Raw genomic sequence first — 14038 nt, 5'->3', positions numbered from 1 at the left:
CAGTCTGTGGGACAGTGTGTGAGACAGTGTGTGAGACAGTCTGTGGGACAGTGTGTGAGACAGTCTGTGGGACAGTGTGTGAGACAGTAGGAGACAGTCTGTGGGACAGTGTGTGAGACAGTCTGTGGGACAGTGTGTGAGACAGTAGGAGACAGTCTGTGGGACAGTGTGTGAGACAGTAGGAGACAGTCTGTGGGACAGTGTGTGAGACAGTAGGAGACAGTCTGTGGGACAGTGTGTGAGACAGTAGGAGACAGTCTGTGGGACAGTGTGTGAGACAGTAGGAGACAGTCTGTGGGACAGTGTGTGAGACAGTAGGAGACAGTCTGTGGGACAGTGTGTGAGACAGTAGGAGACAGTCTGTGGGACAGTAGGAGACAGTCTGTGGGACAGTGTGTGAGACAGTAGGAGACAGTAGGAGACAGTCTGTGGGACAGTAGGAGACAGTCTGTGGGACAGTCTGTGGGACAGTAGGAGACAGTCTGTGGGACAGTGTGTGAGACAGTAGGACAGTCCGTGGGACAGTAGGAGACAGTAGGAGACAGTCCGTGGGACAGTAGGAGACAGTCTGTGGGACAGTGTGTGAGACAGTAGGAGACAGTCTGTGGGACAGTGTGTGAGACAGTAGGAGACAGTCTGTGGGACAGTGTGTGAGACAGTAGGAGACAGTCTGTGGGACAGTGTGTGAGACAGTAGGAGACAGTCTGTGGGACAGTGTGTGAGACAGTAGGAGACAGTCTGTGGGACAGTGTGTGAGACAGTAGGAAACAGTCTGTGGGACAGTGTGAGACAGTAGGAGACAGTCTGTGGGACAGTGTGTGAGACAGTCTGTGGGACAGTGTGTGAGACAGTCTGTGGGACAGTAGGAGACAGTCTGTGGGACAGTAGGAGACAGTCTGTGGGACAGTAGGAGACAGTCTGTGAGACAGTAGGAGACAGTCTGTGGGACAGTGTGTGAGACAGTAGGAGACAGTCTGTGGGACAGTGTGTGAGACAGTAGGAGACAGTCTGTGGGACAGTGTGTGAGACAGTAGGAGACAGTCTGTGAGACAGTAGGAGACAGTCTGTGGGACAGTGTGTGAGACAGTAGGAGACAGTCTGTGGGACAGTGTGTGAGACAGTAGGAGACAGTCTGTGGGACAGTAGGAGACAGTCTGTGGGACAGTGTGTGAGACAGTAGGAGACAGTCTGTGGGACAGTGTGTGAGACAGTAGGAGACAGTCTGTGAGACAGTAGGAGACAGTCCGTGGGACAGTAGGAGACAGTCTGTGGGACAGTGTGTGAGACAGTAGGAGACAGTCTGTGGGACAGTGTGTGAGACAGTAGGAGACAGTCTGTGGGACAGTAGGAGACAGTCTGTGGGACAGTGTGTGAGACAGTAGGAGACAGTCTGTGGGACAGTGTGTGAGACAGTAGGAGACAGTCTGTGGGACAGTGTGTGAGACAGTAGGAGACAGTCCGTGGGACAGTGTGTGAGACAGTCTGTGGGACAGTAGGAGACAGTCTGTGAGACAGTAGGAGACAGTCTGTGGGACAGTGTGTGAGACAGTAGGAGACAGTCTGTGGGACAGTGTGTGAGACAGTAGGAGACAGTCTGTGAGACAGTAGGAGACAGTCTGTGGGACAGTGTGTGAGACAGGTGTTCATCACGTAACGGGGAAATCGATGAGGAGAGATGAACTGATCCAGCAGCTCAGATGAAGCGGAGCAGGTTCAGGTTTGTCCATGTGTTGCTGTGGTGATTTAGACAAACCTGCTTATGGGAACCGTGAAGCCTGAACTACGTCTCATCCTGAAAGGTATCCGGCTAACGCCGTCGATCCAAAACCCGTCACGCTCTGTATCTGTGTCTCATTTGGTGGACTGCATCCTCATGAAGACCTTCAAGGGCCGAACAGGCTGGACCGAGCGCTCTCTGAAATGGGACGGTCTGTCCTCCAGGGGACTTCCTGCTCGCGTCATCAGCGTTTCCTCCGCCGCTCCCGTTGCCTAGCAACCTGCTGCGCTTAATACTAACAGCCTTTACACTAAATAATGCAGATAGATGATGTAATTTTCTTCGTATTTCATTTAATTTAGGAAGATATGTTTCATGATGTATTTCAGGCCGAGAGAAGAACATTTTCCAGTCATACTCACTTCAAATCAGTTAAGCTTTCAGCTAAAAGTAATATTTTAGTCTTCAGGAAGAGGAAAAAATCAATCCATCGATCAATACTGTCAATAAAACTCTAGCAGCAAACACATATTTAATAACTTATGCAAGGACTTTCTTGCGTATACAAGCTACTTTAACTGTAACTACAGAATTACAGAATGTGTCCAAACTACAGCAGCTGAATCGTTCTGCTTCAGCGTGATGCTGCTTCCTAAAGCAAAACTAAATGTATAGTTTGTTTATAATGACACTAAACAAGTTCTTTAAGTTTCTTTGTGTGTTTCTTCTCGTTTGTAACGTTATAGAAAGTAATATTTCAGGTAAAAGTATGCATATATCTCATGTTGCCATTCTGTATGCGTATGTATGAGTTTTAGTAGCCTATATATTGATTTAACATACAGTAAATACGCATGTGTGTATTTATTGGACCTATCAGTTTAATGTTATTTTCGTATGAAAACCCATGGTTATTATTCATAAGTATGCAGTGTCATAAATACATCTCTGACATTTTTAACAAACCAAACTGTTTAAAAATCTGTTGAAAATTGATCAAGTTATGGTTATTTAAAAAGTACACGTATCACTACCAACACAATGTTATGGGTGAGCGAGCTGACTGTAGCAAGATGGCCGCCGTGTGAGGACCTTCGACTCCGTTGGCCGCAACGTGGACCAGACATCTATCCTTTATGTATATATCTATGGTAAAAACACCTCTGTTTACCGGGAACTTATAAACCGGAACTCCGTGTGAGCGTCGGAACATCGCGGAGGAACATGTTGTGCCGCACTGCCTGCTGGGTAACATGTGAACGGCAGCGCTGCGTTGATTGGAGCTCCGCGGCGCGTGGGGATAGAACGTAAAGAAACAAGGTGAAGACCAACGGACTTTAATGGAGAAACGAGGATAAAAGAGAAGAGACGGAAGCCGTCGAAGATCAGAAAAGGTCTAACGGGAATCATGAACGTTTGTGTTAGCTGCTAATGCTAGTATCACAAGCTAGCCTGCATGATTACTAAGTCAATGGTAAAGTAGTGTTACAAATACAGTTACTGCAGTGGCAACACGGAGTTACTACAATTCTACTAATACTGTAGTATTACTATAGAAGCAGGAGTAGAGCTACTGTTGCTCACATTAGTACTACCATCATCAGGTGTAGTACAACTATAACTAATACCGACTGTACAGTAGGTGTCTATTAATGTATGTGCGCATACGCGTGCAGACATGTCTCTCTCTCTGTCTGCAGAGAGAGACAGGATCCAGCGACAGGTGGAGCAGCTGGAACAGGATCTGTCTGCCACGCACACTGAGCTGGAGCTGCTGAGCAGTGATACAGGTACCTGTCTGTCTAACCTGTCTCACTGCTCTAAGCTGGAGCTGCTGAGCAGTGATACAGGTACCTGTCTGTCTAACCTGTCTCACTGCTCTAAGCTGGAGCTGCTGAGCAGTGATACAGGTACCTGTCTGTCTAACCTGTCTCACTGCTCTGAGCTGGAGCTGCTGAGCAGTGAGACGGGTACCTGTCTGTCTAACAGTGTTTTTGTGTTTCTGGTCAGATGATGAATCAGATGGTGATGACACAGAGGAGGAGAGACAGGTAATTCTTTCCTTCTTATTAAATAAAAATATAACACGATAATGAAAGCATCTATTAGCATAAAGCATATATTCTATTCTATTATCACATATTCCAATATTATAAGAGAGATGAACTGTGATGATTTGTGTTCAGTCTGTTTTAGGTCTGTTTGCTGAGAGAGAGAAAATCCAGAATGAGATCCACAACCTGGAGGAAGTCCTGGGACAACACAGCCCTATCAGCGTCTCGGGTACCTGTCTTGTCTCTCTGTCCTATCAGCGTCTCGGGTACCTGTCTTGTCTCTCTGTCCTATCAGCGTCTCGGGTACCTGTCTTGTCTCTCTGTCCTATCAGCGTCTCGGGTACCTGTCTGTCTCTCTGTCCTATCAGCGTCTCGGGTACCTGTCTGTCTCTCTGTCCTATCAGCGTCTCGGGTACCTGTCTTGTCTCTCTGTCCTATCAGCGTCTCGGGTACCTGTCTTGTCTCTCTGTCCTATCAGCGTCTCGGGTACCTGTCTGTCTCTCTGTCCTATCAGCGTCTCGGGTACCTGTCTTGTCTGTCTCTCTGTCCTATCTGCGTCTCAGGTACCTGTCTGTCTCTTAGTCCTATCAGCGTCTCGGGTACCTGTCTGTCTCTCTGTCCTATCAGCGTCTCTGGTACCTGTCTTGTCTCTCTGTCCTATCAGCGTCTCTGGTACCTGTCTTGTCTCTCTGTCCTATCAGCGTCTTGTGTACCTGTCTGTCTCTCTGTCCTATCAGCGTCTCGGGTACCTGTCTGTCTCTCTGTCCTATCAGCGTCTCGGGTACCTGTCTGTCTCTCTGTCCTATCAGCGTCTCGGGTACCTGTCTTGTCTCTCTGTCCTATCAGCGTCTCGGGTACCTGTCTGTCTCTCTGTCCTATCAGCGTCTCGGGTACCTGTCTGTCTCTCTGTCCCATCTGCGCCTCTGGTACCTGTCTTGTCTCTCTGTCCTATCAGCGTCTCGGGTACCTGTCTGTCTCTTAGTCCTATCAGCGTCTCGGGTACCTGTCTTCTCTCTCTGTCCTATCAGCGTCTCGGGTACCTGTCTGTCTCTCTGTCCTATCTGCGTCTCGGGTACCTGTCTGTCTCTCTGTCCTATCAGCCTCTCAGGTACCTGTCTTGTCTGTCTCTTAGTCCTATCAGCGTCTCGGGTACCTGTCTTGTCTGTCTCTTAGTCCTATCAGCGTCTCGGGTACCTGTCTTGTCTCTCTGTCCTATCAGCGTCTCGGGTACCTGTCTGTCTCTCTGTCCTATCAGCGTCTCGGGTACCTGTCTTGTCTGTCTCTTAGTCCTATCAGCGTCTCGGGTACCTGTCTTGTCTGTCTCTCTGTCCTATCTGCGTCTCTGGTACCTGTCTTGTCTCTCTGTCCTATCAGCGTCTCGGGTACCTGTCTGTCTCTCTGTCCTATCAGCGTCTCGGGTACCTGTCTTGTCTGTCTCTTAGTCCTATCAGCGTCTCGGGTACCTGTCTTGTCTGTCTCTTAGTCCTATCAGCGTCTCGGGTACCTGTCTGTCTCTCTGTCCTATCAGCGTCTCGGGTACCTGTCTTGTCTGTCTCTTAGTCCTATCAGCGTCTCGGGTACCTGTCTGTCTCTCTGTCCTAGCTGCGTCTCTGGTACCTGTCTTGTCTGTCTCTTAGTCCTATCAGCGTCTCGGGTACCTCAACATCATATATTCTTGTCTGTTGTTTTTTCGTCAGATGACGAGGACAGCAGCAGCAGTGAGGAGGTCAGTGATGTCTTCACATCATCTACAGAGAGACGAGTCAGTGTAATACTAACGGTGTCTGTACCCGTCTGTCTCTCTGTACCCGTCTGTCTGTACTTGACTGTGTTCAGAGTGAGCTGGGTCTGTCTCCGTCAACGGATTCGTGTCTTCAGATGAACCTCGTCTACCAGCAAGTGGTTCAAGAGACGCTAGACCAGTTGGAGACACTTCTGACACACAACCACAGACAACAGGTCAGCACTGACACATCACATTACATCACATTACATTACATCACATCACATTACATCACATTACATTACACTACATCACATTACATCACATTACATTACACTACATCACATTACACTACATCACATTACACTACATCACATTACACTACATCACATTACATTACACTACATCACATTACATTACATCACACTACATCACATTACATTACACTACATCACACTACATCACATCACATTACATTAAATCACATCACACTACATCACATTACATTACACTACATCACACTACATTACATTACATCACATTACATTACATCACATTACATTACATCACATTACATCACACTACATCACATTACATTACACTACATCACACTACATCACATTACATCACATTACACTACATCACATTACATTACATCACACTACATCACATCACACTACATCACACTACATCACATCACATTACATCACACTACATCACATTACAGTACATCAAATTACACTACATCACATTACATCACATCACATCACACTACATCACATCACAATGGCTACACGGCTACGGTCGACGGGGTGTAAGTTACGCTACGTGCAGCGAATCGGGTTACAGATGCAGCGTTTACCGTCAGCGAGGTTGGAGATGAACCAGTGTGGGTTTTTTAGCGTAAGAAGTGTGATGTGCGGCGTGAGTGCGTGAAAACATGCAAACGCGTGCGTCACACGGGGAAACCGTGGGAGTTGTCAGCCTCTAGCTTTGCTGGCTAACTTGACAACAACTTTCCTAACAGTCAAACATTATTTATTACTATCATAGATAAACATTCCAGTATCCTATTTGTGGTATCGTAAGTATATAAGTACAATTTAAGTGCTACAATTGCTACAAATTGACCCACGACCACAGACCACAGGTCAGTACAACATGCATCATGTGCATGTTATGTTTCTCACTGCAGAAGGAGCTTTTGTCTCAGTTGTCCGGCCCAGTCAAAGAGTCCCCCAGGGAACAGCCCGTCCACCCGTCCTGCCAGAAGACAGTCAACATGTACCTTGGCCGCTTCCTCAAACCATACTTTAAGGACAAACTGACAGGCCTGGTAAGACAGACAGACGGGCAGATGGACAGACAGACAGACAGACAGACAGACGATGAGACGGTCTGCTTTTCCGTCCCCAGGGTCCTCCAGCCAATGACGAGACAAAGGAGAAGGCCAGCAGGTTGACTGGTTGTCTGGATGACAAGAAATTGAAAGTGAAACGATGTAAGAATCAATCAAACCTACTTTTACTTTCATCATAGATTATTATCTATACTTGTATATCAATTGTCCTCCTGTCTGTCTGTGTGTCTGTCTGTCTTCAGGGGAGAGCTGGCAGAAGACTCTGTTGATCCACTCGGTTACCAGAGACAGTCTGAGGAGAATCATCCAACCTAAACTCTCCAAGTAACAATCGTATCACTATTTAATATTACTAGAATGTCTAAGTAACATCTAGTAACACCACCTTAACACCACCACACTAACTAGAGTAAACGCCACCTCTACACATCACAGTATTGGACCCGGCGTACGCATGTAGTTGTGTCACTGATGAGTTGTCGAGTGTTGCGTTGACTGTTAGTTTGTGTTTCTGATGAGCGTCTCCGTCTCAGGGTGGACTTCCTGAGCCAGAAGCTGTCCAGAGCAGCAGAGACGGACAAGGAGCCGCTGAGACAGCAGCTGGACGTTCTGGAGAGAGAAATCGAACTGCTCAGGTGTGTGTGTGTGTGTGTGTGTGTGTGTGTGTGTGTGTGTGTGTGTGTGTGTGTGTGTGTGTGTGTGTGTGTGTGTGTGTGTGTGTGTGTGTGTGTGTGTGTGTGTGTGTGTGTGTGTGTGTGTGTGTGCGCGTGCGTGTGCGTGTTGAAGCTGGTGGGTCGCGGGTCAAACATGCGCCAAGAACACAAAGGCTTTTTTCAAGGATTTGAGTGAACGTCAGAGGTCGTTTTCTTCCCCACCGATCAACAGAGAAAAAGGCTTTTATTTTGAAAAGTGAGCAGATTCTTTGGTTATGTGAACGTATCTGGACACACACGTCACGCACAGCGACTACTGACAGAGACGCACACACACTGACCGAGACACACACACACACACACACTAACAGAAACACACACACACACACACACACACTGACAGACACACACACTAACAGAAACACACACACACACACACACACACTGACAGACACACACACTAACAGAAACACACACACACACACACACACACTGACAGACACACACACTAACAGATACACACACACACACACACACACTGACAGACACACACACTAACAGATACACACACACACACATACACACAGAAACACACACACACACTGACAGACACACACACTAACAGATACACACACACACACTGACAGACACACACACACTGACAGACACACACACTAACAGATACACACACACACACACATACACACTGACACACACACTGACAGACACACACACACTCACACACACAGAAAAAGACACACACACACTGACAGACACACACACACTGACAGACACACACACACTGACAGACACACACACACGCATGTACCAAACTGATACACAAGTGAAGTAAACCGTGTTCGTTACATCTCGTTCCTACTTTTGTATTTGACCATTTTAAAGTGATGGAGGTCAGCGGAGCGTCTTGATGGAGACGGGTTGAAGGGTTCGACCCTTTGAAGGAGACAGGAGACAGGAGACAGCCAACAGGAAGTCGGCGTCTCGTATTGGTGTTGTTTGGGGTTCTAGCAAAGCTCATTTTACAGCCATCGCTTGTTTTCCAGTTATCGTAATGTGAGTTATGACATTTGGGTCTCGTGTATATTCTTACTTATTAGTTCTCACTGAGACGCGTGAATATTCCTCTCCACTAAGTAGCGTTAGCTCGTCAGCTTTAGCGGGTCTATGCTACAATAGCAGCTGATGCTAATGGTTGTACCTGTGTAATGTGAGACGGTCTCTGATTGGTCAGAGCGAAGACGGAGGACCAGCTGGTTGGGGATCGATTCGATGAACACGATTGGCAGAAAATCTCCAATGTTGATGTAAGTCCAAAAATCAGCCAATCACACGCCTGACTGTGGACACGCTAACTGAGCGATAACTTCTCCGTCTCCCTCTCCTCCCTCACTCTCTTCAGTTTGAAGGAACAAGGGACGCGGAGGACATCCGTTGTTTCTGGCAGAACTTTCTCCACCCGTCCATCAGTAAGACGAAGTGGAGTAAGGAGGAGGTGCAGCAGCTGAAGGAGATCAGCAGGAGACATGGAGAGAGAGACTGGGAGACCATTGCTACCGAGCTGGGGGTGAGGCGAACCTGTCTGTTTCTCACATGTCTCTCTTTGACCTGTTTGTCTCTCTTGCTGACCTGTCTGTCTCTCAGACGGGGAGGACAGCCTTCCTGTGTCTCCAGACCTTCCAGCGGTTTGTCTCGGACTCGTTGAAGAACGGCACGTGGACTCCAGATGAAGACGCTCTGCTCAGAGAGCTGGTGGACAAGATGAGGATCGGCAACTTCATCCCCTACACGCAGAGTAATGACATCACATGGTGACATCACACTGCATCACAGGGTGGGCGTGTCCCTCTGACAGCCGTCTGTCTCCCTCACCTGTCTGTCTCTCAGTGAGTTACTTCATGGAGGGGCGGGACCCGGCTCAGCTCATCTACAGGTGGAACCAGGTTTTGGACCCGAGTCTGAAGAGAGGCTTTTGGACCAAAGAGGAGGACCAGGTAGACGGGGGGCGGGGCTTAGACAAGACCCACCTGCTCTTTGTAGCAGTGACGGGTTCTTTTATTACACCGACTAAACTCATTTATTTAATACTAATTCCTTCTGTCTCTGGATCGCACACACGGCACTAATGTCTCTCTCTGTCCTCCTGTCTGTCTCTCAGCTGCTCCTTAATGCCGTGTCTCGTTTTGGAGAGAGGGACTGGTGGAAGATCCGCTTTGAGGTTCCTGGACGCACTGACTCCGGCTGCAGGGACAGGTGACCGCTGATTGGACCACAGACGCTGTCCTCTGGATTCCTACAGAAAGTGAACGTGTAACATGTAATGTGTGTGTGTGTGTGTGTGTGCACAGGTACTACGACTGTCTGAAGGCGGAGACCAAGAGAGGACCGTTTGACCAGCAGGAAAAAGATCTGCTGGTGCTGCTGCTGGAGAAGCACGGAGTCGGTGAGACACGCTGTGGTCAGAGGGAGCAGAGGCTCATGGGTAATAAAGTGCAGTTAAGATCCTGTGTGTGTGTGTGTGTGTGTGTGTGTGTGTCTCAGGCCGTTGGGCGAAGATTGCTGCAGAGATTCCTCATCGTAACGACGCTCAGTGTCTGAGAGAGTGGAAGAAGCTGAGCAGGCCAACAGAACGTGGTCCTAAGGTACCCGCCTGGTCCCATCAAGGAGGTCACGAGTATAGAAGGTATATGTGTTTGTACCCGAGGTCATGTGACCCTTCTCTGTCCACAGGCCGTCAAAAGGAAGGAGAAGAAGAAGCAGACGTGTCTGTCCACGAGGCAGATGAAGGAGGAGGAGAGCACTGAGGACGAGGAGGTGAAGATGGAGTACATGGACAGCGATGCAGACGAGAAGGTGAGGGAGGAGGTGAAGCAGAGTGCTCAGCAGGGGGAGCAAGTGGAGAAGGACTACACCTTCCCCCCCTTGCAGGAGTGGATTCCAGCAGAAAAAGCCCAAAGCTCCACCTCCCTGAGCTTTCGATTGGTGCAGCTCCCTTCCTCCCCCCAAGACTCGGTCCAGTTCACAGACCAGCACCCAGTCCGGTCCACCATCCTGGGCCGGTCCGGCCGGTCCGTGATCCTGGGACCGGGTCCCAGGCAGCTCCAGTGGACGGAGCGCCACGCCACCAGTGCCATGATGATGGTGTCACCTGACCAGCTGCGGGCTTACCTGCACCGCCAGGTGGAGAAGTTGGAGAGGCGGAGCTCGCCGAGGAAGATTCAACACAGCAGGCAGAACCCGCTGGGAAGGATCCTGGACCCGGCTCTGTTCCTCCAGCTCCAGGCCGCCGTCACGCCGTGGATCGGTAACGTGCTGAGCCCTCACAAGAGCCGGGTCATGACGGCCGACGCCCTGAGGGGGAGGGAGGAGGACCTCCTCTCCACGCCGGTCTTCATGTTCCTCCTCCAGGCCATGAACGTGGATGCCGTCGGCTGCAAAGAGATGATTGAGCAGAGGAGGAACCGGGTGGTGGTCACGCCTCCTGCTCCGGGCCACGCCTCCAACAATCCCGTCACTGACAGGCTTCTGAAGAGGAAGACCATGAAGGAGGAGCAGCAGACCAAACTGATCCTGAAGGAGCTCCAGAGGAAACCTCCCCCTCCTCCTCAGAGCTGTCCCGTCCTCCTTCAGATGCCTCCTAGGATGTGTCCTGTCTCCTTCCCTCAGGCTGTCTTTATTCCGCATTCTCTCGCACAACCTGGCTCCTCCTCCTTCCAGTTCATGACTACTTCCTCCCCATCTCCACAAAGACCACCCCCAGTGGGGGTCCTCACCCGCCTGGTCCCTCCTGCTCCTCTTCATGTTCTTCCTGCCTCGGGGGGGCCAGTATCTTTGATTCAAAACCGGAAGGCTGCACACCAGGAGAGAGCTCAGGACCAGACCCCCGTCCCTGCCTCCGCCCGGCTGGTACCTCAGACTCCTCCCTCCTGCATGACCACGCCCCCAACAGCTCCTCTGGAACCTCCTCCTGCTCAGCTGGTTTCCTCCCCTTCCAGACCTCCTGTGTCACTGAAGGTCCCATTGCCCCCAAATGCAACAGCTACCTGCTCACCTCAGAGCCCGAGCGCGGTCCCACCCCCCCCCCTGCCGACCTATCAGCTCCTCGCCCCCTCCCACCCGGGTCCACCTGCTGTCCTCGAGGATCATTGCTACGTACAAGGCAGTCATCTGGTGAACATCCAATCTCCCCGTGACTCCGCCTCCAACAAGCGCCCTGAGGCCCCGCCCAGAAGGAGGATGCAGGGTAAGGGGGAGGAGCCGGCACGTGGGACTCAGAAAGGAAAGAGGGTTCGGAACCCGACTCCGAGGGCCAGAGCTCTACAGGAAGCTGCTCAGGAGAAGGTGAGATATTTGTGTGTAGCTCTTCTTCGGACCCCCCCCCCCCCCCCCTTCTCTTATCTTGTTTTTCTGTTTCCAGGTCAAAGCCAAGAGGTCATCTTCTTTTCCTCGTAATAAGCGCTGTCGTATCACCGCCCCTGAGGAGGTCTTTGCTCAGCCTGCTGGGTTCTGTTTGAGACCCGGTCAATCCATGTGGGTCACGACCCCCCACGGGCTCGTCCAGCTGGCACAAGCTCCGCCCCAGGGCCTGCAGCTGACGTTGGTACCGAGCGCCCCCCTCCCTGCTCCACCTGGTCAGCTGATCGGACACGCCCTGTTCCACCCCGCTGGGTCTGTCCTCAATCAGCTCCGCCCTCTTACAGCCTTTCCCCTCCCGCAACCCGTCTCACACCCCGGCGCCTCCCCCTGGCCCTCCCCCCACCCACCAACTCCCCCAAAAGTCCTCATTTCAAATAAGTGCACGGTTGAGGTCAAGCCAGCGGCGCTGCAGTTTGACCCATCCCTCATCTTCCTGGAGACCCGAGAGGCAGTGCGTGATTGGCTGAGCGGCCCGGGGGGCGTTCCTGTCGGGGGCGGGGCTGGCCTCCTTCCCTACCTGCCTCCCTGCGTCAGCAGCTTGAACACCTTGAGCGCGCTGCTCAGGGCAAAGAGAGCCCTGACCTCCTCATCGCTGCAGCTCCTGAGGGTGGAGGAGGAGGAGGAGGAGCTACCGGACTCCACCTCTGACCTCACATCTGCACAGGACCCGTCAGGTACACCTGTCTGTCTGTCTCTCAGCCTACCGTATCAATATTCTGGCCTTTAATAAACCCACCTGCCTTTATGCTTCATGTTTTTTCAGCTCCTCCTCCTCCTCCTCCTTCCCGCCCCGTCAGCCCCGACCTCCTGAAGGACGAGAAGGCGGAGCTGGTGGCGATGCGTCAACTGGTGGCAGAGCGTTTCTCAGGTAACCCCGCCTACCAGCTGCTGAAGGCCCGCTTCCTGTCTTGCTTCACTGTCCCCGCCCTCCTGGCTACGATACAGCCAACCAGAGCGAAGCCCGGCACAGCCAATGAGGAGCAAGAGGAGGACGAGAAGGAGGAGGAGGAGATGAAGAAGATCAGAGAGCGATGCAGACAGAGGAGAGCTGAGGTGAGTCCATATTAGTGACATCACTATTCTGATGTCATGTGTTTGATGAGGTTTTCTTTAATCCTCCAGAGGTCTCTGCTGCTCTGTGACGGGTCGGGAGCTCCAGCCAATCACTTCTCAGGAATCCAAGGCTCCGCCCCCGCTCCGTCGCTGTCCCAGTGAGCTCAGATACTCCAGATACCTCAGAGACTGAAATATGTTTGAAGATGTTTTTGTATTCAGCTTCTGTAATTATCAGCTGATTGATTTGTAATAAAGAGAAAGTTCATTTCTAATGAAGTTGTGTGAGGGAGGACCTGTTTGTGGGGACACTAGTGGGCGGGACACTGGTGGGCGGGACACACTCACATACTTTGCTGACACACCAGGAGTGTTTGAGGCTTTCAGACATTTTGAGCCCTTTATGGACCTTTTCCATAAGAGAATTACCCACAAGTCATTGCAATGTGACGTCAACAACGGGATAACCAGCGAAAGAACAGCGTAAAGAAAGGGGACGGCAAACATGTCCCACGTCGAAGTGTCCCTTAGCAAGACACCTGACCTCTAATCGCTCCGCAGGTAAAAATATAAAACGCCACGGCTTAAAAAGTAAGTTGCTTTGGATAAAAGCGTCAGCTAAAGGACCATTAAAAGATCTAAAATCTATAAAATGCCAAATTTAGTCATCAATGCAATTTGGACAAAGAAACTGTGAAAACCGTATTTAAAATATTCGTCTCGTAAGGAAAGCGGTTCAAATCGCTGTCCCTTCATATTTACACGTCCTCCTGAGTCCTGCTGGAGGGACACCTGCTCCGCATCACAATCAACATCTGGATGGAACACCTGCCTAAAAGTTCTGACAAAAATAGAGAAACACGCAGGGAAGTGAGACGTGTCAAAACCAACATGGCTCCTGTGAACCAAAGAACAAGGAGACACACACACACACACACACACACTGTCTGCGTTTACCTCCGTTTGGTTACCACCTCCCTCCGGCCCCCCCCCCCCTTCTTCCTGAATAAATACCTGTTCGCCGGTTCCTCCCCGAGCCCTGAC

General features: G+C 50.5%; 1 protein-coding gene across 3 annotated transcripts; it reads left to right on the top strand.

Moving 5' to 3' along the window:
• Positions 1–2805: 2805 nt before the first annotated feature.
• On the top strand, positions 2806–13269 carry snapc4 (small nuclear RNA activating complex, polypeptide 4). Of its 3 annotated transcripts, none has more exons than XM_078086542.1 (21): positions 2806–3037; positions 3394–3507; positions 3728–3768; positions 3904–4000; positions 5469–5497; positions 5608–5730; positions 6690–6830; positions 6911–6995; positions 7097–7178; positions 7388–7489; positions 8760–8832; positions 8928–9092; positions 9170–9320; positions 9413–9519; positions 9684–9778; positions 9874–9968; positions 10067–10167; positions 10256–11866; positions 11943–12615; positions 12705–12994; positions 13064–13269. In XM_078086542.1, the coding sequence occupies exons 2-21, from the start codon at positions 3396–3398 to the stop codon at positions 13154–13156; spliced, it is 4266 nt and encodes a 1421-aa protein (XP_077942668.1). In that variant the 5' UTR covers positions 2806–3037; positions 3394–3395; the 3' UTR covers positions 13157–13269. The 3 variants fall into 3 exon arrangements, with proteins under 3 accessions (XP_077942668.1, XP_077942667.1, XP_077942669.1); XM_078086541.1 differs by having other exon boundaries at positions 2806–3111; XM_078086543.1 differs by lacking the exons at positions 12705–12994; positions 13064–13269 and having other exon boundaries at positions 2806–3111; positions 11943–12698.
• Positions 13270–14038: the final 769 nt, after the last annotated feature.

Source organism: Gasterosteus aculeatus, chromosome 13, assembly GCF_964276395.1.
Source record: "Gasterosteus aculeatus chromosome 13, fGasAcu3.hap1.1, whole genome shotgun sequence".
NCBI lineage: Eukaryota > Metazoa > Chordata > Actinopteri > Perciformes > Gasterosteidae > Gasterosteus > Gasterosteus aculeatus.
The sequence above is the reverse complement of the archived record's forward strand: the minus strand, read 5'-3'. Positions and strand labels throughout refer to the sequence as shown.